We start from the raw sequence: 26,287 nt of genomic DNA, 5'->3' as shown, positions 1-26,287 counted from the left end.
AAAAATGTAAGGTAAACGCGATTGTGGTTTTACTTTCACCCAAGTCTTGTAGTTCAAATAGGCTTTTCGGAGACCTAGGCTTGCCAATTGGAAAAAAAAAAAAAAAAAAAAAAAGGGTTAAATTTGTACAATGGTTCATCGGTTGTCTTACGTACAAGAATCTGTTTCCCGGTCCAATATCATCAACGGGTGTTTGGTCTAGTGGTATGATTCTCGCTTCGGGTGCGAGAGGTCGTGAGTTCGATTCTCGCAACACCCCCTTTAATTTTTTTGTATATTTCAGTTATTGGGCTTGATTGGGCCAAGTGTCTGCTACTGAGCATTTTATGGGCCCACCTCTCAAGCAAAACCCGTTTCCATTTCTATAGAAACCAGAGAGATCAGAAATTTCCCTCGCTAGGGTTTTTGCAGTAGTCGACTTCGTCTCCCAAAACCTTACTCTCTCTCTCTAGTTCCTCGCCATGAGCAGATCAGGCCAGCCTCCGGATCTGAAAAAGTAATTTTTTTTTTCTGTCTCAAATGCTCGATTTCGTCGTTCCGATTCTCTGCTCTATTATTTTTATTTTTGTGGGATTTTTTTTTTATTTTTTATGAATTAGGATGCTAATTAATTGGAATTTGTTGCTTTTTTTTTTTTTTTTTTCTCAATAGGTACATGGACAAAAAGCTCCAAAGTAAGTTTTGGATGCAGTTTCTCCCCTATTGTTTTCTCTTTACTGCTGGATTTGTATTCTTGTTCTGTTTGGTTCCTGCGAAAATTAGCTGAATTCAACTGTTAAAGTTGGTATTATGTTTAGATAATCCCATCTCTTTTAGAGAGTGCAGGTTTAGATTTTTTCTTTGGCAGTAATTTGTTACTGAATGTCATGATTTCGGACTGTTAAGTGTTAAACATAATTTCGGATTCAATGTTTTTGCCCGCTTAATATGCGGTGATTTTATCATGCGTGGGATGAATATGTAATTCTAAATGTGAACATCAACTTTAACTTAGTTACATTGCATACATTCAAGCATTGGAATCGGAATCTGTTTATTCTTGTACATATTTAGTGACGTAGGGACACTTTTTGCTGCATATGCAGAGTCCATCTGAGTGAGCACATAAAGATGTATTTGTATTAGTTAGAAAGGATCTGCCCTTTTTTTAACTCTGGATGTTCTGGAATTGTTGTGTGAAAATCAAGTTATAACTTGCCCCCGCTAACTTCGCTAAATTTTTCCTATTTAGGAGTGGTTTGTAGAGAAGTAGTTGAAATTTGGGGGGAAATGGTAGAAGTCAAAACTTTATGTCTAACATGTGCAGAAACAATTTTCCTGATACTATTGGAATCTGTAATTTTCTTTTCTTTAACGTTATGAGAAACTTTAAAGGGCTGAAGTAACTGATGTCTTCGATTGCAGTCAAGCTGAATGCTAATCGCATGGTTGTTGGTACCCTCCGTGGATTTGACCAGTTCATGAACCTGGTTGTGGACAACACCGTAGAAGTGAATGGCAATGAAAAGAATGAAATTGGCATGGTGGTAGGTCCTAGTTTTCTCCTCTTTTGTGTGTTAGTTTTATAGTTGCAATGCCATTTGCCACATGTTCCAGTAATTAAGTTGGTTGCTTAATTCTTACTTTTGTTTCTGCAGGTGATCCGAGGCAATAGTGTGGTTACAGTTGAAGCACTCGAACCAGTGGCTAAAATGCAGTGATGATTCCGGCTTTGCATTCTTTGAGTTAGATGTTTTTTCTTTCGGTAATATGTACTTGTTTTGGTTTTTATGGAATACCAGTTAGTTGCCTTGTGATAATATACAATGTACTTGTCGCCTGGATGTCGATTGTATGACTCACTTTGACTTATTCTCTTTGCTAATTTCTACTTTCTAGACTTGTGTAAATGAGCTACTACAGCTGCGTGCTTCCCGCCTCCCCTGCAGTTGAATTGGGACGAGGTCTTACTTGTTTACGAGCTACTGAGTTAGCTCATATTTTGCAGATATATCAGTCTAGTTGGATGGTGTCTTGATATGCATGTCGAACGTCGGAAGTAGGCAACAGGGTCTATTTTGATCCCGGAGTGACTTTTGAATGAGAAAACTTTACTTTTGTTGTAAACAGCTTTTACTAAATGCATTTTGTGACGAGGTTTGAACACATAAATTTGGTCTCGTTGTAGGCCAAAAAACCGCAAACCTCCCAAAGCTGAACCGGACTGGTTAGGCTTGGTTTGGGTGATGCGATTTTGGCTCATTAATTCGATCTGAATTGGACTGGACCAGTTTCATGTGTCCGTGTCTTAGTGTTTGGACTATGATGGTCGGATTTTAAAAAAATCCGATTATTAAACGTCACATCATGTCGTATACAAAATATGTTCATATAGATGGTTTTTTAGCATCATCCAAAAAGAAAATGTTGGCCTATGTCGGCTTCTTTTATATGCTGCGTAAAACTCAAGAAAAGAAATCAAATTAGCTCAAACGAAAACGAACCAACCCAAATGAATCTTTTGATCAAAACCTAACCGAATGAAATTGGTCATATTCTACGGTGCGGTTTGTGATTTCATTAGGGTAATTAGACCAAACCGAAACATGTCCACCCCTGAGATTAACTAGAATCCGTGTGTATTGAATCAATACAATAGTGATAACGGTAGGGGAGAGGCTCAACAAAATTTGGGTCCTGACGATGACCTGGAAAATCCCCTCTTTGTAGAAGCAAAAGCTATTGCGAGCATGAAAGAAACCACTAACGGTTGTTATTTTTGAATTTGAAAGAGGCAACGGCTAGCTGTTTTGCTCCTTCCTGCAAGTTTTAAAGCTTTTAAAGCTTCTTTTGCAGTCTGATAAAAACGGCTCGACAGCCTCGACAGCAACTAGCTAGCTCTGCTTTTCCTTCCTCACTTTTTCTTCTGTGTTTCCAACTTTTGGCATTTGCATATTCTTTCACAAAGCCAACGGCAACGGCAACTAAAATGTCGATCGAGCTTGGATTGAAAGCAGAAAATTATACCAGTAGTCAATTTTCCCTTTATCCACGTGTGCTTTGTGCTTGCTTTTCCTACATCCTTAATGCAGTTTTGGCCCTTGCTACATTTGATGCCTCTTTGGTCACCATTTTGGTTTTCGTTTTTAGTAAAAGACGAGAGGAAACGCAAGTGAAAGTAGATGGAGAATTATTCACGAGTTTAACCATGTCGGTTAAAATGTAGATGCAGAAAGAAATATGAGTTTAACCAAGTTGATCTCTTCGTAACCGAAAAGAATTTATTATAATTATCTTATAGTTTGTATTAAAAAAGAAAATCCCCCTAACTTTGATGTTAACTGCCCTTCATTTGCCTTTCACATTCATTTGAGCATAAGCTTAGTTTAGCAAATATTTTTTATTTTATCAACATGGTTTAGCAGAAAAAAAAAAAAACAAGTTTTATTAACTTTCATTCCACCTTAAACTACAAAACAAAAGTCGTTAGATGCTCCCAAAAAGTCCCAACAAACAAATGTGCATGTTAATTGCCTTATTTTTTTTTTATTTCACGTAAGACTTATGGCCTCCATTTTCATAACTACCTTAAATAGGATCATGTTGGTAAGAATGTGATTTTACCTCCATAAACTAGTAGGATACCATTTCTTTAAACTTTTATTTCATAAGAGAATGTATGAGGGTCGAATTCTCGTCGTGAAATTGATTAGAGAAATTTAAAAAACAAATAGTTTTAAGTACGTTAAACACTTTTAATCAATTTTATATTCTTTAACTTAAGAACATATAGCTATTCAAGTCTTCTCAAATAAATGCTTAAATCCATCCAGAGTAACGACAAACCAAAAGCTCTGCCCTCCTTTTATCCATTTAGGGAATGGAAGGGCAGAGGCCTTTGGTATCCCCTCCAATTAAGAATTTGGACCTCACAATCACTAGCCAATATGTTTTTCTTTCGTGCCTTTCTTCATTCATGGTTCGATATTTTGATGTTCTAGGCATAAAGGAACCATACCAATCCATCCTGAACTTAGTGGTTAAATTCTACTACCGCGACGATACTATAGGAGAGGTCGGCAAAATGAAAAGTTTTCACTCTATTTTTTTTCCTCCGCACTCTTCATTTTGTTTCTAGCTTTTCCCTTCCCCATTGTTCATTTTTTTTTCCTACCTTCTAGACTAAATAAAAAAATGAAGAGATATAAAACAAGTGAAAAAGTGCAGAAGAGAGAAAGAGAAAAAAAAAAAAAAAAACCAGGCGTGAAAATCACAATCTGCTGAAGACTCCATAATCTGAAGGTTAGTATAGTGCTCCCTTTAATTGTTACAAGAGAAGTTTGGTTCCAAGATTGATAATGAGTTATTCCTGAAGATACTTTGTGATCAATTTATAAAACTTTGTATTTATGATCAGAATTATTTATATTATCAATTATTCTATACAGATCTTGTATGCTAATAATCAATTAAAACTAATTTTTTTAATCAATCATTTGCAAATAGATGGATGGTTCGTAATATTTTTATCGAATTTGTTCATATATTTTTATACAGTTCGATGACTAAACGATCTCATATTATTTTGATTTTTTGCACAAATGATCGCAACAGTGATTCAGAATACGAACGGGTCTAATCATAAAAATAAAATTCTATAAATTAACAACAAGGTATCTTGAGAGGAGCCAAGTTTTTTCCTTGTATATATAAGGAGGAGATGAAGAGAAGCACAAACCTGTCATCATAACGATATTTCAAATCAATCACGAAGTTTTAATTCTCCATACATTAATGCACTATTAATTTGGAATACCCACATCAAATGTTGCATAAAATTCCCGAGGAAAATATAAAAGCTAAAAGTTGATTGGCTACCAGAAAACAATGGAAAGATCAAATCACTGTTATGAGAGAAACTCAAAGCCTTTCATATTGCCGATAAAACTTTAGCTACAGCAACAGCAACAAAATCCAGAAAATATATATTTGGATGACTTTGCTGTGAAGTGGGAACACCACCACCACCCCACCTCCTACTCCTTTCTTTTTCCTTCTATTCCTGCAAATCTGTACCTCCATAACAGTAAACAATTCAATATCCTCTCTCTCTCTCTCCCTCCTCTGTTTCTCTCTCTACTCATCTCCATCCACATCTCTCAACCTACCACTCAATCTCCCCTTTTCTCTCCTCCTACTCTCTCTCTCTCTCTCTCTCTCTCTCTCTCTCTCTCTCTAAACTCGTCCCATCCTTGAGTTAACATCAAAGACAGTTATTATAAGAAAGGAGAAAAATCATGAAAAGTGATGACAGTCACGTCTCACCCGCCTCCTCCAGAACCTTTCCTTGAATCCAACTCCAACTCCAAACATTTCACAATCCAATTATGGGTCTTCCCAGAGTCTCAGATTTAGTCAAAAACCCCAATTAATTAACCCTCAATCATCACCAAAAGACTACTTCTTTTTCCTCCAAAACATGACCGAGGTCCTCCAAACGCCGTCCCCATCTCACTTCCCTTCCTCTTCAAGCTCCTCCACTCCATGTGCTACTGCTTCACCTACACCCAATGACTCACCATACCCACATGCCTTTTTAGAGGACACCCTCCATGGGTATTTGGCTTCGGGGGAAGAAGAAGACGACGAAAGCGAAGACGAAGAGGAAGAAGAGAGGAATAGGAAGGAGAGGGACAGAGAGGGGGATCAACTTTCGCTTCTGACCCTTTTGGTCACTGCTTTCAGGAGGTCTTTGATTGGTTGCAGTAGTACTAATAGTGCAAGAGGGAAGCTTTCTTCCATGGAGATTGGGTGGCCTTCGAATGTCAGGCATGTTGCCCATGTCACCTTTGATCGATTCAATGGGTTTCTTGGTTTGCCTGTTGAGCTTGAACCTGAGGTCCCCAGGAGGGCTCCAAGTGCCAGGTTCATTGCAAATTTTCAATCTTTTTCTTGGGGTTCATGTATATTTCTGTTTTGATTGATGGGTTTTTGAAGTTATGGGTTTCTGCTAATTGGGATTCTTGAAAGTTTTTATCTTGATAAAGTTGGTTTGTTGAATTTGTATTGGGAATCCCTGTGTTAGGTTTTCATTTGGTCAGATTGGGGATAAAAGATTTCTAAGGTGTTTTCTGGGTGGGTTTTGAAGATGCATTCTTTTGTTCGGATATGCCTTGCTGGAAATTTTCCGTATTATGTCCTCGTTTTGTTTTAGTTTCTGTGTTGGCACATGGCATTATTTTGCTTTGCTTGCTGGTATTTGGTGCACTGATTCTGCTCTGTAGAATTTTTTTTTTTTTTTTATTTCTTCACAAAAGACTCACCAATTATTGTAGCTTGTTCCATCAATTATATCCTTCAACATGTGTCAACCAGGAAACGATGGATGCCAATTTTCTATTTACCTTATAATATGTCTGTTGTACTAGAATTTCATCACGATTCAACTCTACGGTGATGATGTGCTGTCAAATTTGAGTACTGTTTTGATTCTAAATGTTCTTTGTTTTGCTCTTATTTTGGTTTTTTTTCTTGAATTTCAAATACTTGGAAAATGATTGGCGGTGTTCATGTTTTACACCCATGTTTTGTTTTGAGTTAAGGAGTTGGTGCTTTGTCAGGGTCAAGTAAGATGAGAAATATGTTTGTGCTGCCAACTGTGGTTTGCAATTTATATCTAAATGTAATATACAGAATAAGCACTGGATTTGGCACGTTGACTTCAATGAAGAAAAAATGGGACTGGGCACGCCTATGTTCTTTATATATACTTATAGTCTGTTGTATATTTGTGTTTTTTTTTTTTGTTGTTGTTGGACAAATGTTGTATATTTATGTTTAGTTTTCTTTTTTGTTCTTCACTTTAACAGCATCAATAAAGTTTAAGTATTATACTGACATTGATTTCATCTGCAGCGCAAATGTTTTTGGGGTCTCAACGGAGTCTATGCAGCTTTCATTTGATGCCAGAGGGAACAGTGTCCCAACAATACTCATTTTGATGCAAAGACATTTGTATGCACAAGGGGGTCTGCAGGTATATCACTCTTTTGCTTATGTTCCTTTCTTCCAGCACGTCCAGGGTAGAATGTAATTAGAAGATATACTTTCGGACACTTTGTTATAATTCAAAGTTTTAAACTACCTTCAATAAAAAACTGAAGTTCAGTCATACATGCAGGCTGAAGGAATCTTCAGAATTAATGGTGAGAACAGTCAAGAGGAGTACGTCAGGGACCAATTAAATCGAGGAGTGATACCAGAGGGCATTGACGTGCACTGTTTGGCCGGTCTTATTAAGGTAAGGCTTTACCATGTGTTAATGACTAGTTTTCTTATTTGTTCCATCTTATTGTCATTGCTCCCTGTCCCCTCCCCCAATCAACCAAAGGTGAATTCATCGTTGAGCCCTTTCAGTTCATGTAATGACATTTGATGTTAAAATTCATGTTTTGTTGCTTCTCAGGCTTGGTTCCGAGAACTTCCAACTGCTGTGTTAGACTCTCTAACACCAGAGCAGGTAATGCAGTCCCAGTCGGAAGAAGAGTGTGCCGAACTTGTTAGGCTCCTACCTCCAACAGAAGCTGCATTATTGGATTGGGCAGTAAACCTAATGGCTGATGTTGCACAAATGGAACACTTCAACAAGATGAATGCGCGCAATATTGCCATGGTGTTTGCACCAAACATGACTCACGTGAGTGAAAACTTTATGCTCTAAAGTTTGTAGAAAAGAAGAAAAACAATAAAACTGAATAAACCCCGATTTCATGCATAATCTTCGTTATTAGCAACATCCACACCTACACGTTCTATATACTACAGTGGGAGCCAATGTGTTAACTCAAATATCAGACTATCATAATCAATGGATTTGGCAAGTTTTGTTTGAAGCTTGAAGATATACAGAATGAATTAGAATGGGATAAGAAAGAGGTATAGTTTTTGGTGGGACTTTTTATTGCAATGCTGGGTTATTTTGTAAGCTTAATATGTTCAAAGACCAGAAATCAGTCTTGTTACGAATCACCTAGGAAAAACCATTACAAATCTGATAGCTGCGTGGTGTGATTAATTTCTTCATCCAGTATCTTTTTTTCAGTTTCCAATTAGGGTTAGATGTGATAGTCTTCCTTCAGCATGTTTTCATATGTTTAAGCCACCCGTCATCAAATTACTTTTATTAACAAGTGTGTAACTTTCATTGTTCACAGATGGTAGATCCTTTGACTGCATTGATGTATGCCGTCCAAGTGATGAATTTCCTCAAGACTCTTATTGTCAAGACACTAAAAGAACGAGAAGAATCTTTGGTGGAAACAGCCCCTGTACCCCGCCTAGAGCCTTCTGACGAGGATGAGCACCAAAGCACTCTTCAACCATATCACAAAGAGGCCAAAGAGGAGGCTAACGAGGAAAATGAAGAGGAGGGCGTATTTGTTGGCGAAGAACCTGATTCAGAGAGCCCCCTTCATTCTACACAAAATGATCCCACAAGGGCAACAACAGAAAGTGGATCTCAAACTTTCCTATCTTCCATCAAGAATATCATTCCAGGAGGAAACTGGTTTCTGGCAGATAATTGTCCTTGTGAGGTTGTATCCCAAGTTAGCCCTTTGGCAAACAGGACCCAAGAAGATGGTGTAACGAGTTCAGGTAGAGAGGCTCAACCAAACATTTGGAAGAGCAAAAGTGGTCAATCAAGCGGTCCGAGTCTGAAAAAGGGCCCCAAGAAGGTAAACGAGCAGCTGCTGATTCAAACTGCTGTGACGGCTGACAAGAGCAAAAGAAGTGGAATTCTTAGCCACATAAATTCGAGGACAGAGCTGGCTGAAGGTTGGCGTTGAAGAGTGTTTCGGAGGTGTTTCCGGTGTTAGGGAGATTTGGCTTTACGTTTGTGTTTCCTCTGTGGAAATGATGTGTATGTCCGTGTCTGTATGATGTAATGTGTATGTTTACATTTGTTTGTGGATGAAGCTTCTTAACCTTTTGTCCCATGTACACATTTCCCTAACCCGATCTAACATTTTCTGCATTTTCAAGTGGAGGTTGGAAAGTGGTTGAAAATTCCTTGTTTCACTGGCAATGAAATTAGAAATATGCATTTCATTGAAATGTTTAATTCAGTTCGATAAATTAATAATCATAAAAGAAAGAGTGTATCTCGATGTCTTAGTACACCGATATATTTTTATTAAAGAATGAGAGGAATAAATTGGTTACGAACTTGCCATTCAAAATTTGAACATAAGGTTTTTCGTTTACAAATAAAAAGAAATAAACTAGATTGTAGTATTAAGTAGCATGTGTATACGATATTTAATCAAAGTGCATTACTAATTTGGTTAGGTTAGGCACTTGGGGCCTAGAAAGTTAAAATTAATTAGAGTTCATTAATTTTAATTTCGGATTAAGTTTTTAATTAAATTAATTAAAAACCATTTTGATTACTGGACACAACTATTTTCAAAGAGTTGCGTTGTTTCAAATATATTCAAAATGCATTTGAAAATGTATGAAATAGCCTATATAACTGAAGACTTAGTTCCATCGTAGATCATCTTTTTCCTTTATATCTCTCCCATTCAAAACCTTACAGAGAGTAAACACACAAAGCAATTCGTCAGAATTCTATAATCCAGTGCGTGTTGTAGAATTAGATAGTTGTATCCTAGTCGAATAGACGTAGTAAAACCACAAGCATAAGAGTGGGACAAAAATACTGTTCGAAAGACATAACTTTTGCGCTAGCCTCTATCTATTATTACCATTTTAATTCATGTATTTATTTCTGTTATTTCATTCTGTATTGCAAGTATTTTTCATTAATAAAGATTTAGAATTTCAAGTTCTGTTATTTTTTATTTATTTCAGAATTGTTCTCCAACAGAAATACTGATTTTTCTTTTACAAACAATATTCTACAATGATATATATATTTTATATTTTTTTTGGAAAAAAGCTCACAATGGGATATCAATAATAGTTCAAATTTCAAATTCATCTTTATTGAAAATTAAACTTAAGACATTTCACTTACAAATAAAAAACAATATCATTAAATCGTAATATTAAGTGGTTATTCTACCCTGATATTGAATTCATAAGAAAATCAGTTGTATATGGGTTGACATACAAACCGAGTTTTATCGACTCGGTCCAATTATTTTCGTGGAATAGCCGGTCTGGATGGGTGGGGAGGGGAAATAAACAAACTAAAGTGAGTGGGAGCCGGGACTAGTGATCGGGTCAAGAAATCCCCGCTCCATATTTTGTCAAAAAACCCGCCGAGCCCAAAACCCAAACCTCCACAAGTTTCCACCTTTCCCCGTCTTTGCTTTCATCGTCGGAGCAAAATCGATGTTTCTTAGCAGCCTCACATCACCTTCAACGAATTCTCAAAGCAAATTTTCTTTTCTTGGTGTTGGTACTTGGTAGACGCCAGCAGCAGCAAAGTTAGATTGCTTTCTTCAGAGGTAACCCCAACTTTTTGATTTGTTTTGTTTTCATTACCTTCGTATTCAAATCGTGAGTTGTCGATTACCCTCTTATGTTACAGTGTCACAGATTGTTGAATTGCGCATGATTTTATTCAGACGCAGACCATTTCACAGAATGAACATTCATGCCCTCCATAGCAATTTCTGCTCTCTGCTCCCTGTTCAACTTCCGTCTCGAATGTACGTGTGTTTGCCACCAAACCCACATTTTTCAATGACATTTGATTGCTTTTCGAAATCGGAATCTCAATTTTTGCGTCTTAAAAATGATGGGTTTTGCAGGGAAAGTCATTTGTGGTATGTTTTGCCTGGTGAGGTGAAGAGTGAGGGCCTTTTGAATCGGTATTTCGAGCTTCTGTCACCGTCTGAGAGAGATAATGTTTTGGGCATGCGTGGGATTGAGCTCCAGAAAAGAGCATTGCTTGCCCGGGCATTGGTTCGGACTACGATTTCTAGATATGTAGGTCACTCTCCTTTGCTTTTACAAGTTAGAGAACATGACTGTTTGTGTTGTTTGTATGGTTAATGTGGATATCTAAACGTTCTTTTGTTTAATACTAGATCAGACAAACCATCGAGTTGATCCGAGATCCTTAAACTTTAAAAAGAACAGTCATGGGAAGCCTGAGGTATGCTTCTTTTTCTTACCAAGTCTAGTGAAAATTGTTGTCATCTATTCTCCCATTTACTTGGCTTGGTTTTTCTTACAGTCTTGTTCTTTGAGCTCTTTAATTTTTCCGGTGCAAATTCTGATTGTTCTTGTAGCTTACTCGAGTAGGTAGAGTGGAAAAATGCGGATGGCTGGCAGCCACCACCGTTGCATTTCAACCTCTCGCACACTTCTTCCTTGATAGCTTGTGGAGTAACGGTGGATTCACCAATAAGTATTCGGAGTATTCAAGTATGTGTGTGTATATATATATAAAATTATGTATGCATAAATATTGTTGTTGATGAAGTTATAATTTGGAACTTATGTGATTGCATTTCTGATTTTAGATCGGTATAGATGTGGAAAATAAGAAACGGAAGTTGAAGAACGAAATTTTAGCTTTTGCTCGATGGTACTTTTCTTCTCATGAAGTGGAACATTTATCTTCTGTTTCGGACATTGAAATTCAGCGTCAACAGTTTATAAAATTATGGACTCTCAAGGTCAGTGAGACTGATCGAATAAGGGTTTAGGGTTATGTTTTCTCAAGCTTTTTCTTATTGCCATGGATCTCCTTTCTCCTTTCCAGGAGGCATATGTGAAAGCATTGGGAAAGGGCTTCTCTGCTTCACCGTTTAAGACCTTCACCATTCGATTCAGGGATGCAGCTAAGGGAGGCGTCAATTCATCTGGGGATGTAGATTCTGAGGTTTGTCAGAGACTCGTAAACAAAAATTATTGCAACATCTTCCATGGGTATCAAACTGAATACGTTTTATTGAGTCCGGGGATTGTATGCATTTTACATATCTTGAAGAAGTTTTGGCCTCCCTTTGATTATTCTCTTTGTTGTTAGATGTCCGAAATCAGCGTCGAACCTTTTGGCCCCGTGAACCTCACGAGAAATTGGCAATTTTCGCTTCTAGAGTTGGCCGGCTCTCATTATGCTGCGATTTGCATGGAAAGACATAAAACCATTGGAGGTGAGATCTTCCGTTTTCCTTTTCGTTAATAATTTTTATAATTATTTTGGATCAATCAAACAATTGAGAAACAAGTTCTACAAAGTATAAATTTTAACAACTTCCAGGTAAAGAAAACGCTCCGATAGAATTGACAGTGTGGAGAAGTATTCCGTTTGTTGAAGAAGAATGTGTTACAGGAACTGATGCGGCTGTACCAATTGGCGGATAGAATTGTCTTCGTCGTCTTGCTCAACTAGTATAAAGTTTTCTAGCCAGTGATTCTGTTGAACAGTTGGTACTTCAAACCCATGTATTGTTACAGAGAAGTTCCTCGAACCCACTAAATCGTAACTGAGTTTGTCCGAATTAATTTGCCCATCACTTGCAGGAAACTTGTCCTCTGGCATTGTGTTTGTGTGTTCAATAGCCAAAAGCCGATAAGTAATAAAAATTCAAGCAAAGATAGCGACCTTCACCTCAACTTTTCTCATGATTTTGAAGCCAAAACCCAAGCTGATTTGAGACGTCTGCGAAGAGATATCACCAGTAGTCTTTACAAGAACAGACACCATTCCTAAAATGGTGAAAACGAGTTGCATCTCTGACAACAAACTGGCGATCGACAATCCTGCTTACCAACTTTATGAACAAATGACAGTCTCCGCATACCCTCAGGTTCTTTATCACTACGATTTCGGTCCCTGGTGCAGTATTTAAGAGCGCGAATGCAATTGCCAATTTTTCACTGTGAACTAATTGCTCTTCGTTTCTTCCTTGATCATTCTCATCGGACACGCCAGGTTCCGTCATTAAATTTTCTAATTCATCCAGCATCCTATATATTTCTTCAGTCTGACGATGGGTTCTATCGCCAGCCAAGAAAACATGAACTGTTCCTTTGCATTCGACATAGCTAAACCCTGGCTCCTTTTTGAGCTTCCTTTCCCTCATCATAACTCGAACCTTCAAAACCCCCTCTAGATTCTTCGCATCGGAGTATATATTCGACAACAACACATAGTAACCGATATTGGTTGGCTCAAGCTCGACGACGTGCTCGAATGCTAACTCTGCCAGCCCTACGTTTTTATAAATTTTACAGGCACCCAAGAGGGCACCCCATACTGCACCATCAGGATTTACCGGCATGGACTCAATTAGCTCCTTGGCTTCCTTGAGTCGACCTGCGCGACCTAAAAGATCTACCATGCAAGAGTAATGCTCTGGACCAGGCTGCAATCCATATATTTTCTCCATTGCAGCAAAATACTCCAACCCCTTATCAGTCAATCCCGCATGGCTACACGCAGACAAAACAGTCACGAATACAGTTTTGTCAGGTCTAATTCCGGTCATAACCATTTTTTCAAAGAGCTCCAAGGCAACCTCTCCTTGTCCATGCAACCCATACCCACCTACAATCGCTGTCCAGGAAACCAAGCTTTTCTGAGGCATGGCATCGAAAATAGCCTGAGCCTTCACCAAATTACCACACCTAGCGTACATATTAACCAGGGCATTATTCAAATACGGATTAGAACCAAATCCGCAGGACTCTATCCGCCGCTCTACCTCACGTCCAATGCCCTGTGCACCGAGGTGAGTGCAAGACGAAAGAACACCAACTAGTGTCACAGGATCAGGACAAACACCACAAGACTCCATCTCTTTATACAAGCTCAAAACATGAGTAGCGAGCCCGTTTTGCGCGTACCCGGAAATCATCGCATTCCAAGTAATCAAACCCTTCTCAGGCATTGCATCAAACAGCTTCCTTGCATGATCAAGCGACCCACACTTCACATACATAGTCAGCAAACAATTCGTCACGGACGAATCAATGTCGAAGCCGCACTTAACACCAGAGCCATGAAGACACATCCCAAACCCCAAATGCAGCGGAGCAGCGCATCCGGGAACCAAACCCAGCATTGTAACTGAATTAACCGCCACGCCCGCCTCCCTCATCCGACGAAACAACAAAACCGCGTCAGAAAATCTCGAATTCGAAGTGTGCCCACCTATCAACGCATTGTAGCAAACAGTCAGCATCCTCGAGTGGGGATTTTCATCGAACACCTTCCGTGCATCGTCAACCAAGCAACACTTACAGTACATCGAAACGAGAGCAGTTTGCACAAAGGGTTCGGGTTCGCAGCCGGTTTTGAGCACATGGCAGTGGAGGAGCGAGCCGGTCAAAGGAAGCGAGAGCGCGGCACAGGATTTGAGAGCGAAGGGGAAAGTGAAGGCGTTGGGCGAGTGGCCACGGCGGAGCATTTGGCGGTAAACAGTGAGAGCTTCGAAGAAGAGACATTGCTTCGATAGCTCTCGTAATCGAGCGTTCCATGAAGACTCCCACATCGGATAACACTCGGAGCTTACACTGCAAAATATGTGTAATCCAATTCACAACGTTGCTGCACGTGATCGATTTGAGAGGGCACGTGATGTTGAAGGGTCCATGGTAATTGCGGTGGTCCGTGAAGCATTTTATCACCCAAACGAACTAGATAACAGGCTTGGATTGGATAGAGTGATCAGCTTTGGCCCGAGAAACCGGAAAAAGAAAAATCTCAACGGCGATGGAAGCCGTACATTTCTCGACCGTTGCTTCCCGCCACTTGTCTACGACGTCGCATTCCGTGTCCACCAACAGAGGCTTCTCCGGTTCCAAGTACGCGGCGGCGAGGAGTCCGGCGGTCAAGCTGGGATCCTCCTGGACTGCTTCGGGCAACCCCGCTTGGCTCACTTCTAGAAACTTGTTCACTGTATGTCCTCAAATCTTGTTTGGTTTCCGAGAAGACGCAGGAAAATAATTTGGAATTTGAAGTCGGCACTGAAAGTTTCGTACTTTTTTTATTTTTGCTGATAAATTTGTGTTGGTGAATTGTTGTTAGAGGGAGATATGGGGTTGGGTGAATTCGAATCAAGTTACGATTGCTCGGAAGGAGTTGCGGGGGATTGTGAGGGCTGAAATGTTTGGCCAGTTGACGAGTGGGCTCGAATCGGCTTGGAGCAAGCTCAAAGGCGAAGGTTTGCTTCTTCTAAACATCTTTTTTCCTTCTACGATTTAAAATTTTGAATCAAATTTTCTAGGGTCAAGTGAGTTCTATTAAAAAGCACTTGTTTGGAATTGCTTCCGGAAGGGTTAAAAGTGTTTTTTAACAGCCAAAAGCGGTACTAGAATGTTGAAGTGCTTTCTGGAGAAGCACGTGCTATGTGCTTCTTTGAAAGCACTTCCAAGTTCCAAATGTTTTTCCAGGAAGCACTTGGATTTATAATGAAGTTTTTCTGCATGTTTATAATAAAAGCACCCTTAGAAGAAGCACTTATGAGAAGAAGTGCTTCCTACAAAAGCAGTCCCAAATGAGCCCTTACAGAGTTAAATTGGAGAGGAGAAAAACCCTTCAACGAGTCACTTTTCATTTTCTAATTGATTCTTAGTGGTGGACAAATTTCATTGGTGCGCTTCTCGAATTGAAGAGTCGGCATGATTTATTTTTACTTTCTAAAGTATTGGCCTTGAAGTGTTTTTCTCTAAAGTCTAATTTTATCAAGGGCTTCTATGTAAAAAACCCTTTAAAATTCCATAGCATGATCGCACTGATCACTTGGCTTTTGTACTGCAGAGGTTTTGACTAAGGAGAACATAGCGGAGCCTATGAGAGATATAAGGAGGGCTCTTTTGGAAGCTGATGTGAGCCTTCCTGTTGTAAGAAGGTTTGTGCAAGCTGTCAGTGACCAGGCTGTTGGTGTTGGAGTTATTCGAGGAGTGAAGCCGGATCAGCAATTGGTCAAGGTAACTTCACACGCTGTATATGTTGAGAGTGAGTCCCACATTGATGGGAGGGGGGACCTTGCATGGGCTTATAAGAGGTTGGGCTACTCCCCCTATTGCCAATTGGTTTTATGGTGGAATCTCAACTTTCTTCAGTATAACGATACAGGATTCTCTTGCTTTTCAAGGAAAAGCTAGGTAGTCTATTTTAAGCATCGATTCCTAATGAATTATGATAGTCAATTGTGGCTTCTTTCAGATTGTGAATGACGAGCTAGTGAAACTGATGGGTGGAGAGGTGTCTGAACTTACCTTTGCAAAATCTGGTCCCACTGTTATTTTATTGGCTGGCTTACAAGGAGTTGGGAAGACGACTGTATGCGCAAAATTGGCTAATTACCTTAAGAAACTGGTGCATTTCCACGAGCATATCCCTCTTCCATACCATTATTATATGCATTGGAGCTATGCAAAATTTACTTTTTGGCTTTTCTTTTTTTCCGTTTTCTGACCCCTTGACATACACCACTCACAGGGGAAGACTTCTATGCTTGTTGCTGGTGATGTATACAGACCTGCTGCTATTGACCAACTTGTAATTTTAGGTGAACAGGTATGCGGTTTGCATTGCCAATAAAGTGAACGACTTTAAATTTCCAGCGACTCTTATGTTCTAAGTTTTTGGTCTGCGTTCATTCTTACGTGAAAGTTGAAGCTTGAAACAGGTAAAAGTGCCTGTATATACAGCAGGGACTGACACTAAACCTTCAGAAATAGCTAGGCAAGGTTTAGCGGAGGCCAAAAAGAAGAACATAGATGTAGTAATAATGGATACTGCTGGAAGGCTTCAGGTAATTCTTTTACGAATGTCATTTTTGTGTAATTCTGTGATGATATTTTGAGAACGTATGCTGGTTATATTAACTTTGTCTTGAGTTTCTTTATGATTTTGTTTTCTTCTGTTTATCAGATAGACAAAGGAATGATGGATGAGCTAAAAGAAGTTAAGCGGGTTTTGAATCCCACAGAAGTTTTGCTTGTTGTGGATGCAATGACTGGCCAAGAAGCTGCAGGTATTCAGATTTCAGGCTGATAGTTCAATTTTTTGATGTATTTTCAAGTTTAATCACCCAAATATACAGATTCTATTTTCTTTCCCTTTCTTCGGTTATTGCTGCAAAACTAGACAGAGAAGCAAAACAAGCATGGTTTTTTACTGTAATCTTTGTTTTGGTAGTTTTTGTGGATCATATCTCTGTACCCACTTAGGAAAAGAAATATGATCTATCTGCAATTTCATGTACACATAAGAGTTAGGAAATTGGTTGCTCTACTTAATGTTCGAGATAAAAAACCAAATTCATACCATCTGAACTGAATTATGAGATTCGTAGACTCAATTGTTAATTTGTGTCATATGTCATCAATTTGCATGTCATTGGATGTTCTTAGTGTGTGAATACACATTGACGCAATTCAAGTGATCATTGTTTCAAAAATGTAATGTTACCATGCCACAAACCAAATTATGAATACTTGTAGAAGTAAGCTGACAATGTTCTTTGAGTTTGCAGCTTTAGTCACAACATTCAACGTAGAGATTGGGATTACTGGAGCTATTTTAACAAAGCTAGATGGGGATTCTAGAGGTGGAGCAGCTTTGAGTGTTAAAGAGGTTTGCTTCTTGTTGCCTTACTTGTTTTGTCATAGTAATCTCATTTGTTCTGCCCCATTTATTATTCATCATTAAATTTCAAGTGAGTGCGAAGATAAAAATAAACGTGTATGGTAGAAACCATGATTTGAAAACCTCAAGGGAATAGATAATTAACTCTTTGTAGAGGAAGAATCACTTATGATATTGAAGTTTGTATAATTTATCAAGAATTTTGTTTTCAATAGTATTCAATATTATTCATGTTTGCATTTCTCTATAGCATTCAGATGACGTAGTTGCGTTTTGAAGCATCTCTTCTCGCTAAAATAGTTAAGCTACTCAAATACTTTTCTGTAATTGTCTTCCTAATAATGAGTTAATGGCAGGTATCAGGAAAGCCAATCAAACTTGTTGGGCGAGGAGAGAGGATGGAGGACCTTGAACCTTTTTATCCAGACCGTATGGCGGGACGCATATTAGGAATGGGAGATGTTCTCTCATTTGTGGAAAAGGCGCAAGAAGTTGTGAGTGGGGTTTTAATCCTCTCTGTAAATTCCACAACCAGATTCCCTGAATATTTATTTCTAATTGAGTTGTCAATATAGATGAAACAAGAAGATGCTGAAGACTTGCAAAAGAAGATAATGAGTGCAAAGTTTGATTTCAACGATTTCCTAAAACAAACTCGTGCTGTTGCACGCATGGGTTCCATGACTCGTGTTCTTGGAATGATCCCTGGCATGGGCAAGGTATGAAAGCCTGTTTGGTTCCATTCTGTGTATTTACTTTTAGGAGGTTGTATTTGATTCGGTACACATACACTTATGACCTGAAATTTGATAGTTGCTGAGATCCAGCGGGTTCCTTATTTTGGTTGTATTTAATTCTTAGAACTTTCCAATTTGCCTGACTGAACAGGTTACTCCTGCACAAATTCGAGAAGCAGAGAAGAGTTTGAAGATAATGGAAGCAATGATTGAAGTGATGACCCCCGGTATCTTATTCCTTTTGATTTATTGAAACTACCATTTAATGAAAATACTGCCGCTTCATGGTGCGCTGCGGGTTATATATGGCTTTCTGATTCTCATCTTTGATTACAGAGGAAAAGGAGAAGCCAGAGTTGTTGGCAGAATCTTCAACCAGGAGAAAAAGAGTTGCTCAAGAGTCCGGGAAAACAGAGCAGCAGGTCTGTGCAATGGCTACCTACAGTTTAAGTGTCCTCATATCAGCTTCCCCGTAAAAAGGGCTTGCGGATGTTGAATGTATATTTGATTTTCACAATCAGCTGCTGCTTCTACATATAACTGCAATGTTCTTAATGATGTCAATATCAGGTGAGCCAACTTGTTGCTCAACTCTTCCAAATGCGAGTTCGTATGAAGAATCTAATGGGTGTAATGGAAGGCGGCTCTATTCCTGCGCTGAACAATCTTGAAGAATCTCTCAAAACTGAACAAAAGGTGCTTCACTTTCCATTACTTTTGTTCGCTCTCGGTAGTTTATATGCCATGCTAACGAACTGTATAAAATGTCTCCGCCATCTAGTTTTGCCGTGCGCACTTAGCAGCTTTTATTCATTAATCATAGACAGTTGTTGCATGGTGGATACATCTTTTACGGTTTGGGATTCCTCCTTTTTCAGGCTCCTCCTGGCACTGCAAGACGGAAGCGACGATCTGATTCAAGGAGGCAGTTTGTTGGCTCGGCATCTCGGCCCGGTCCTCGTGGTTTCGGAGGGGGAAACTGAAGGAGCATAGCTAGCGGGAGTTCATGTCAATGAGATTCGTGTTCTCAGTATTTTACACTCTCAGAGATATGTTTGCGTACAACTCCACAAGCATATTACATATTCTCCATGATTGCTGTAGGCCATGTATCAAGCTCATTGTATATTCACTTTTTTTGTACGCGATCTGTTTTTTGTATTAATGGGAAATTCTTGCATGTTGCGTTACAACACTCTTTATGACGTCACTCGTCCACGTCCGTGTGCGATTCATGACCATTGATATCGATGATGTTAGTGGAGTCCACAATGCATCAACAGTCAGATTTCGCCCACTTGCCTGGGCAATTCCGGTAGCAAATATCTAAATCTTAAATAATTGATTTTACATATCGTCTCCTTATAGTTGTAGTGATATAAAAAGCCCCATTTATTGTTCAATTCATATCAAAGTGATAAAATGTTGGAAAAAATTAGTTACAAGTAACAATTTAGCTAAATTCTAGAATGAATCGGTCATTATGGTTCAAAAATTTTAGCCATTGAACAAGGATTCAACGACTGAGATTCTAGAAAATGACATGAGCCGATTTATTCTTAGAAAACTCCATAACTTAGGTTTTTGAATGGAAAGAGGATCCTCTTCACTTTAGGATTCTCACATTTTAGCCATTTATCGTACATCGTGCGATCATAAATCATTTGACTTTTTTTTATTTAAAATTAAATACAAATAGTATTTGACGAAAACTAACCGTACGATGGACAATGAATAGCTAAGATGTGAGGATCCTAAAGTGGATCCGGACAGAACCCTTTTTCCATTCAAAAACCTAAATTGTGGGGTTTTCTAAGAATAAATCGGCTCATGTCATGTTCTAGAATCTCAGTAGTTGAATCCTTGTTCAATGGCTAAGATTACTCATTGGCTCTAGATGAACACAAGAGGAACCAAATGTCTGAATTTATTTGTCTTGGATGACTAGTGAGCAGGGGCTTTCCTCTACCCAACAATCTCTCGTCCCTTCACCCTCCAAATGCGGATAGGCCTAGAACGAGTCACGGGTGGATTTGTAGGATGGTTTACGACAAAACAAGAAAGTACGCTAGTTAAAGTTAAAAGAATCAGAAAAACATGACAAACCGTTGCACCTCAACCTAAGAGATCAACACGTGTGTTCCAAGAAAAAAGCTACTGACACGTGTCTCTGCCTCACATCTTCTCTCTCTTTCTGCTTCTGATATCTCTCTAGTCTCTGCTCCCTTCCCTTCGTACCGCCGTAGAAAGAAAGAAAGAAAGAAAGAAAGAAAGAAAGAAAGAAAGAAAGAAAGAAAGAAAGAAAGAAAGAACACACAGGAAGAAAGAAATTGCAAAGAAAATGGCGGATTCGACATTTCCAGCAGCTAATGTGGATGCAGAATTGAATCCAGGAACTAACAAGAACTTTGAGGAAGACAGTGGATCGTCTCTAGTAACTACCTCCAAGGAAATCAAGGTGATTTTTTACAACGCTCAAATTTTTGTATTCTCAAATACTCGTACGGAACCACAAACTTTTAATAAAACATAGAACTCGAGAATACTAGGACTTAATTGAGGGAGGACAAAATGTGGTTTATATATATCCCGCTTATTGTTTATTTCTTTTGGTTTCCGTAGTTTTTTTTTTTTTTTTTTAATTAAAAGTTTGTAATCAATCTTATTAGCGTTGTGTTTATACAATCATATTGGATAAATAGTGATTTCCGCAATCATATTTTGTCGGCTTGCACTCCTCACCTTACTGTGATGCTATTGCTAATTGAATACAAAAGTGCACTTCGCGGTTATTGCTTTAGCCAATTTTGGGGTCATCAGTCCTCTGATTGTATTTGGTTAGATGTAGTTTTTGAATGTATCTTGTTTTTCTTTTGTAAAAGAAAAGCATGAAAATAAGTGGAGGAATGCAAGTTTACAAAGTGGAATGTGAAAATCGTTTTGTCGAAAAGTGATAAGTACGCGATGGGTTTGAAGGTTGGTCCCACTATCTTAAGTAACCAAATCTCTAATACCATGCTAGACAGCCATTGACACTTACATGTGAAGCTATTAGTGAACCTCATAACCCTTTAACAGCTTATTTCTAGCTAACACGAACACTTTTACCAACAAAGTTTCGTAAAAAAAAAGTCTGGAAATCTTGGTATTCTTTTTGTGCCTCTCTTCTGTATGCAGTGCAGTCTTGCTAATAATGTTGCGCTGTTTATTTTCAAGGACAAATTAGAGGCTGAAGAGAGAAAGCAGCAGAAGGAGAAGGAGAAGGAGAGGGAGAAGGAGAAGAAAGATGCAGCGCAGACGCTCAAGAAAAGCATTATTATCTCAGCGGTGGTCGTGGCTGTAGTTGGCGCGATATTTGCCCTAACCAAGAAATTGAGAGAGAAGTGAACTTCGACGCCGAACCAAATAGAAGCAATATGGCAAAATTTTGCATCCTTCTTCCCTCCATTTGCTTCTCTTTCTTCTACCGTTGTTATTTTGAAATGAACATGCATGATATCCATTTGGACACCCTGCGTATGTACTTTCAGTTAATTTGACGTAGATTAATTTGGTAATTCTCTGTCAAGTGTCAACTATATATATACATTATGAAATTGTGTAAGGAAACATATGCAATCTATTACAATGTTCCTTTTGTTGTTTTCCCAAGAATATTGAATAAAATTCAGTTCAAATATGGCTGGGGGAGGAGTTGCATGGAGAACTAATGCACTAGCAAAAGAGTTTGGGGGAGGCGCTTGAAACGCGCCGTCGCAGTTTTGCAGACTTGAGCTCGATAAAGCGATATTGAGAGTTGGATTTGGAATACACCATGCAATAAGTTGGTCATAATTAGGTATACTTCATGTTATTTAGCTAAGACAATTTGGAATACACCATGCAATCAGTCGGTCATAATTGGGTATACTTCATGGTTATTTAGCTAAGACGAACATATGACTGCTCACATACAATTTAGTAATAAATTCATATAAGTTGCCATAAACAAGTATATAGTACATGTTTGTTAGTTTTTATGTTTTATATTTATTTTAATGTAAATCATAGGCTGTTTTGATTATTTGATGCTAGAATATCGATGTTCGTATGGTAGAGACACCTTGAACAAGTATCCATCTACGCATTCATAACACTAAAAATGAAGATATATAGGTTGTTTGTAGTCTAATCAAACTTTACACATCGATCTTTTATGCTCTGATAATTTTCTTCATCTGCAAACACGTTTTATTTTCTGGATGCCAAACCATACACTTCCTGCTGTCCTTGATACTGAAGAAGATTCGAACAAATTCTTGACGTCTTTCTCTCTTTTAATAGGTAATGTCACAGGACCATATCTCTACACAACCTTCCCTTCTTTGTTACCCAAAAACTTATTAAAGTTCCATTGGATGCCACTCCCAAATATCCCACCTTGCTGCCCCTTTAAGAGTCTGTAAAGGGGTACCTCGTTCTTCCCATTCACCTCAATCTTGTCAAAGAGTGGAAATTCAGCTTTAAATCTCCTCATTGTTTCCTGGCTCTTGTCCTGCAAACTGGTTGCAAGGAAACGCCAAAATCTGAAAATCTTTGTTTTTGTACTTTCCATACGAAACACTTAATTCCTTGAAGTTTGATTGTGTTAAATATTTTGAAGCAACATTCGCTATAACAACCACCTTCCCACTGTATTCACTCAGATTTACGTCGTTACCATGAATATCCTTGACAGTGAATGATTTGGAACTTTCTTCAGCCATAATTCGAGGAGAAGAGAATTGGGAAGTGTAAAAGTAGCGGAAGAAAGCAAAACCCAGAAAGAAGAGAGAGACCCAGTTGGTGAATTTCAACGAACACATGCCAACATGTTACTTTGATTCTCACTCAAAAACTCTATTTTTCTTTTTTAATGAGGTGACATCTCATAAAAATTGTATGAAAAGCCCAAGAAACAATTCAAGTTTGCAAGTGTTCACCACATTGCCAAAGATTTTAGTAACAATAATTTATAAGCTAATTGTACATTGCATAAGCATATATAGTATCCATCTATTATTTTAGTGGAAATTCTATTATTAGATACACCGTTATGTAATGGTACTATATATTTCATTCCATATCTATCTTTACCCAAAGTAGATCAAATATTTCATTCTATATCCCAAAAATACTTTAGAACATATCTATCTTTATCTTTCCCTTGTGTTCCAGTTTTGTGTATTTTTTGCAATTGTAAGAGATGCTGGTTTCAAATTACCAACTGAAATTGTAACAAATACTCAAAACAGTAAAAAAACACAAATTGAATTTAGAGAAATGCATACACTGAATCAAAACCAATAAATTAAGAAATGAAGTCAAATTCCAGTGAAGTATATTCTCTCACCTCTGTCACCTCACTTCTCAGTTTGTTTTTTTTTATTTTTTATTTTTATAAATCTCAAAACCACTTTGTTTCTCAACCATTTGCTTGAACTTCTTGAACACAACAAACGCATCATACTTGTGTCTCAGCACATAAGCCCAACATATTTGACTTTTAACATTGAAATTTCATCCCTAGTGCTTTGTATCACGTTCAACATAAAAAAAAAATTAAATTGAATTAATATAAGTATATTAATTCAATAAATAATGTTTTTCATAAAAAAGAATGATTAAATCGTAATGGTCCCTTGACTGAAGATGGACAAAAGGATGCCGATAATGTGTTGTAGAGAGGGTGCGGCAAAGTGTAGAAAGAATTGGGTGAATTTTGAGGTGATATTGCTCACTCTATTGTGTCTTTATTTAAAGTAGCATAGTAGGTAAATTCCTTATCCTAATATGATTAACTCCATTGTGCATTTTTTCTTATCACCCTCAAATGGCAATAATGCCCTCCATGTTAGTTATCATTATTATAGTGTTTAAATTTAAGATTTGTAATTTCAACAATAGAAGATGATTATATTGATTTCACTATTATGTAACGCTATTAAATATTTCATTGAACACATATTTTTACCATAAATAAATAAATATTTCATTCTTTATGACCCGAAAATACTTTAGAACAAATCAAATAAACTAGCTCAAAATACAATTTCATGGTAAATTATGAAGTGGTGTGTTGGCCAACATGGGAACTCCAAAGTAAAGATGTCTATCTCATATGAGTCAAACCAAGAACAAGAAGCAGCAGATAGATCACTCTTCGTACAACCCTTTCTTCCCATCTTTAATGTTCTTGTGCGGATGTTGCAGGTCACAATATGATGTAGCATATCTAGGTACACGATTTCCTCATTATTTCGGTCTAAACCTAGCACTGTAATAAACTCACAATTCCTCATATATTCTTACGCGTTGGTTAGCAATCAGTGGATCTTCTGAAACCATTTGGTCCGTAGAAGCACTCTCTATCAAACACCATTTATCTCTGCCGTGAGCAGCTGTCTCTTCTTCTTTCAACTCCCAAATACACAGAATATATTTTGTTGGACAGCAATAAGGAACAAACAGCTCGCACATCCGCAGACGCCCTTGCCACCCGCCTAAGTGGTAGTCTCTAATAATAATGCCTAAGCTGTAGTCTCTATTGTTAATTCGATCATCTACACACTTACCAAATTCAGTGAAATGAAAATTATCAGTAGTGATATCATCAACACCAGTACAAGTACTGTTCTTGTTGAACGGATCCATCCGAACAACCAATCCATGAAAACCAGACCAATACAACATTCCTTTGTAAGTAACTAAGCGTCCATGAAACCAATACCTTCCATAATCTTTAGTTTCCGAGTACGATAAAACTGACTTTCTCCATTCACCAGTTTCAGAAGAGAATATCTCCACCTTGAAGTGGCCGGGGTCGTAAGTGTGTGTAATTTTCTCAACAACATACCTATAGTAAGCATCACACAAGAATCCTACTTGTCCAAGGCCGCGGCATTGAGGTGCTGGAGGAAGACCAACCCATCGCTTTGTGTGTGGATTGCAGAGGTAGTACTCGCGTTGACAGTATCTGGTTGCACAACACAAAAAAGTCATTATGTGTTCCCTACCACAATCGGACCTCCGTTATTAATTCTTATTGGCTCCACAACCGGAAGGCTCCACAGACATGGTAAAACTTTCCCTTTCGTCTTCAAATTTGGAGTGGTAAAACAAAGTATCTCTTGTCAGATTAACAAAAGAAGGATCAGAGATAAGAGCGAGCCAACGCTTCGACACGGACTTGAATCTAGTAACGGATTCGCAAGGAAGTCGACAAAGGATTTCAGTCAACAGACCATCATCAATACTCATTGTTTTGATGATAAGAGATTGAAAGAGCTTTGCAACAGATCCTGCATATGGCATGGACATATACCCACACACGTCTGTGCATATATAAAGCCGACATCAATTTTTAGGGTTTTTCAGGGTTGAACTAGGAATCCTTTGACGAAAAAACAAACTAGGAATCATAATCCGATAAAGTTGGATAGGAGACTTACTTCTTAGTCACGTCTCTAGTGGATTACATCGCTTCCTTGGCATACACGTCCACAACAACAACAACAACAACAAAGTCTTTTCTCAATAAGTGGGGTCAGCTATATGAATCTGTTGACTCTAAAAATTACAAAACCTACGTGGCGCGTAGGCCGAGTAACCAATAAGCTAACTACGTCCTTCGGTTGAATGCAGGGCGTGCCAACTCGTCGGCCGAGCTTGGCCGAGGAGTAAAATTCGTTGATGTCGCGTTGAGCGCGTCGTTGACTTCTCTATCTTGCGATTGCGACCGAGGAAGGAACACTCTCGGTCTCTGGGTTCTATAGCCTGAAGACAAGGCTACTAATTCTGCGGAGTTCACAAATCGTCGGAGCCCGATTCGGTCACTGTGATTCTATTCGTAAGAGTATAAGCACGTCGAATCGAGACCAAACTATATGGGCACAGGTACTCAAATGTGATGTACGTCTTGATGGTAAATGTAGTTCGGCCATTGGAATGCCGAACCCTGAAACTTACTTGC

At 38.4% G+C, this 26,287-nt stretch overlaps 6 protein-coding genes, 1 non-coding gene and 1 pseudogene across 11 annotated transcripts; 6 read left to right on the top strand and 2 right to left on the bottom strand.

Moving 5' to 3' along the window:
* Positions 1–187: 187 nt before the first annotated feature.
* On the top strand, positions 188–259 carry TRNAP-CGG. The gene has a single exon. It is a non-coding gene; the product is annotated as a tRNA-Pro (tRNA).
* A 99-nt stretch (positions 260–358) lies between these two features.
* Positions 359–2,017, top strand: LOC103956456 (probable small nuclear ribonucleoprotein G). Of its 2 annotated transcripts, XM_048576384.1 has the most exons (5): positions 359–496; positions 652–674; positions 1,405–1,526; positions 1,638–1,725; positions 1,879–2,017. In XM_048576384.1, exons 1-4 carry the CDS (start codon positions 462–464, stop codon positions 1,698–1,700), a joined length of 243 nt encoding a protein of 80 aa, XP_048432341.1. In that variant the 5' UTR covers positions 359–461; the 3' UTR covers positions 1,701–1,725; positions 1,879–2,017. The 2 variants fall into 2 exon arrangements, with proteins under 2 accessions (XP_048432341.1, XP_018505213.1); XM_018649697.2 differs by lacking the exon at positions 1,879–2,017 and having other exon boundaries at positions 1,638–1,877.
* Positions 2,018–4,898: 2,881 nt separating this feature from the next.
* Positions 4,899–9,020, top strand: LOC103956454 (rho GTPase-activating protein 5). The gene is made up of 5 exons (XM_009368450.3): positions 4,899–5,904; positions 6,895–7,015; positions 7,160–7,279; positions 7,445–7,675; positions 8,193–9,020. Exons 1-5 carry the CDS (start codon positions 5,459–5,461, stop codon positions 8,823–8,825), a joined length of 1,551 nt encoding a protein of 516 aa, XP_009366725.2. The 5' UTR covers positions 4,899–5,458; the 3' UTR covers positions 8,826–9,020.
* Positions 9,021–10,204: 1,184 nt separating this feature from the next.
* Positions 10,205–12,461, top strand: LOC103966420 (4'-phosphopantetheinyl transferase-like). Of its 4 annotated transcripts, none has more exons than XM_018652189.2 (9): positions 10,205–10,454; positions 10,575–10,658; positions 10,761–10,938; positions 11,045–11,107; positions 11,257–11,379; positions 11,478–11,633; positions 11,720–11,839; positions 11,987–12,113; positions 12,221–12,461. In XM_018652189.2, the coding sequence occupies exons 2-9, from the start codon at positions 10,594–10,596 to the stop codon at positions 12,322–12,324; spliced, it is 936 nt and encodes a 311-aa protein (XP_018507705.1). In that variant the 5' UTR covers positions 10,205–10,454; positions 10,575–10,593; the 3' UTR covers positions 12,325–12,461. The 4 variants fall into 4 exon arrangements, with proteins under 4 accessions (XP_018507705.1, XP_048432423.1, XP_048432422.1 ...); XM_048576466.1 differs by having other exon boundaries at positions 10,538–10,658; positions 11,257–11,358; XM_048576465.1 differs by having other exon boundaries at positions 10,206–10,454; positions 10,546–10,658.
* On the bottom strand, positions 12,251–14,596 carry LOC103956453 (putative pentatricopeptide repeat-containing protein At3g11460, mitochondrial). The gene has a single exon (XM_009368448.3). The coding sequence runs from the start codon at positions 14,454–14,456 to the stop codon at positions 12,636–12,638; it is 1,821 nt and encodes a 606-aa protein (XP_009366723.2). The 5' UTR covers positions 14,457–14,596; the 3' UTR covers positions 12,251–12,635.
* A 19-nt stretch (positions 14,597–14,615) lies between these two features.
* On the top strand, positions 14,616–19,502 carry LOC103966414 (signal recognition particle 54 kDa protein, chloroplastic). The gene is made up of 14 exons (XM_009379580.3): positions 14,616–14,863; positions 14,993–15,128; positions 15,725–15,894; positions 16,133–16,285; positions 16,409–16,486; positions 16,599–16,724; positions 16,844–16,946; positions 17,448–17,548; positions 17,917–18,054; positions 18,136–18,279; positions 18,449–18,524; positions 18,634–18,719; positions 18,868–18,993; positions 19,176–19,502. The coding sequence occupies exons 1-14, from the start codon at positions 14,678–14,680 to the stop codon at positions 19,278–19,280; spliced, it is 1,728 nt and encodes a 575-aa protein (XP_009377855.1). The 5' UTR covers positions 14,616–14,677; the 3' UTR covers positions 19,281–19,502.
* Positions 19,503–20,529: 1,027 nt separating this feature from the next.
* LOC108868631 (A-kinase anchor protein 13-like) lies at positions 20,530–21,951 on the top strand. The gene is made up of 2 exons (XM_018652192.2): positions 20,530–20,755; positions 21,514–21,951. The coding sequence occupies exons 1-2, from the start codon at positions 20,639–20,641 to the stop codon at positions 21,682–21,684; spliced, it is 288 nt and encodes a 95-aa protein (XP_018507708.1). The 5' UTR covers positions 20,530–20,638; the 3' UTR covers positions 21,685–21,951.
* Positions 21,952–22,510: 559 nt separating this feature from the next.
* On the bottom strand, positions 22,511–23,042 carry LOC103956450 (annotated as a pseudogene).
* Positions 23,043–26,287: the final 3,245 nt, after the last annotated feature.

The sequence above is a fragment of a genome, unplaced genomic scaffold (assembly GCF_019419815.1).
Source record: "Pyrus x bretschneideri cultivar Hongxiangsu unplaced genomic scaffold, Pyrus_bretschneideri_v1 Contig9, whole genome shotgun sequence".
Classification (NCBI taxonomy): Eukaryota; Viridiplantae; Streptophyta; class Magnoliopsida; order Rosales; family Rosaceae; genus Pyrus; species Pyrus x bretschneideri.
The sequence above is the reverse complement of the archived record's forward strand: the minus strand, read 5'-3'. Positions and strand labels throughout refer to the sequence as shown.

What these genes read in the sequence shown, in the direction of transcription:
- LOC103956456 (XM_048576384.1), top strand. Translation starts at nt 462, where the DNA reads ATGAGCAGATCAGGCCAGCCTCCGGATCTGAAAAA. An exon ending in CAGCCTCCGGATCTGAAAAA is followed by an intron (nt 497 to 651) that starts GTAATTTTTTTT and finishes TTTTCTCAATAG; the next exon opens with GTACATGGACAAAAAGCTCC. An exon ending in CATGGACAAAAAGCTCCAAA is followed by an intron (nt 675 to 1,404) that starts GTAAGTTTTGGA and finishes CTTCGATTGCAG; the next exon opens with TCAAGCTGAATGCTAATCGC.
- LOC103956454 (XM_009368450.3), top strand. Translation starts at nt 5,459, where the DNA reads ATGACCGAGGTCCTCCAAACGCCGTCCCCATCTCACTTCCCTTCCTCT. An exon ending in AGGAGGGCTCCAAGTGCCAG is followed by an intron (nt 5,905 to 6,894) that starts GTTCATTGCAAA and finishes TTTCATCTGCAG; the next exon opens with CGCAAATGTTTTTGGGGTCT. An exon ending in ATGCACAAGGGGGTCTGCAG is followed by an intron (nt 7,016 to 7,159) that starts GTATATCACTCT and finishes TCATACATGCAG; the next exon opens with GCTGAAGGAATCTTCAGAAT.
- LOC103966420 (XM_048576465.1), top strand. Translation starts at nt 10,561, where the DNA reads ATGATTTTATTCAGACGCAGACCATTTCACAGAATGAACATTCATGCC. An exon ending in GTTCAACTTCCGTCTCGAAT is followed by an intron (nt 10,659 to 10,760) that starts GTACGTGTGTTT and finishes TGGGTTTTGCAG; the next exon opens with GGAAAGTCATTTGTGGTATG. An exon ending in CTGGGGATGTAGATTCTGAG is followed by an intron (nt 11,840 to 11,986) that starts GTTTGTCAGAGA and finishes CTTTGTTGTTAG; the next exon opens with ATGTCCGAAATCAGCGTCGA.
- LOC103956453 (XM_009368448.3), bottom strand. Translation starts at nt 14,456, where the DNA reads ATGTGGGAGTCTTCATGGAACGCTCGATTACGAGAGCTATCGAAGCAA.
- LOC103966414 (XM_009379580.3), top strand. Translation starts at nt 14,678, where the DNA reads ATGGAAGCCGTACATTTCTCGACCGTTGCTTCCCGCCACTTGTCTACG. An exon ending in GATTGAAGTGATGACCCCCG is followed by an intron (nt 18,525 to 18,633) that starts GTATCTTATTCC and finishes CTTTGATTACAG; the next exon opens with AGGAAAAGGAGAAGCCAGAG. An exon ending in CCGGGAAAACAGAGCAGCAG is followed by an intron (nt 18,720 to 18,867) that starts GTCTGTGCAATG and finishes TGTCAATATCAG; the next exon opens with GTGAGCCAACTTGTTGCTCA.
- LOC108868631 (XM_018652192.2), top strand. Translation starts at nt 20,639, where the DNA reads ATGGCGGATTCGACATTTCCAGCAGCTAATGTGGATGCAGAATTGAAT. An exon ending in CTACCTCCAAGGAAATCAAG is followed by an intron (nt 20,756 to 21,513) that starts GTGATTTTTTAC and finishes TTTATTTTCAAG; the next exon opens with GACAAATTAGAGGCTGAAGA.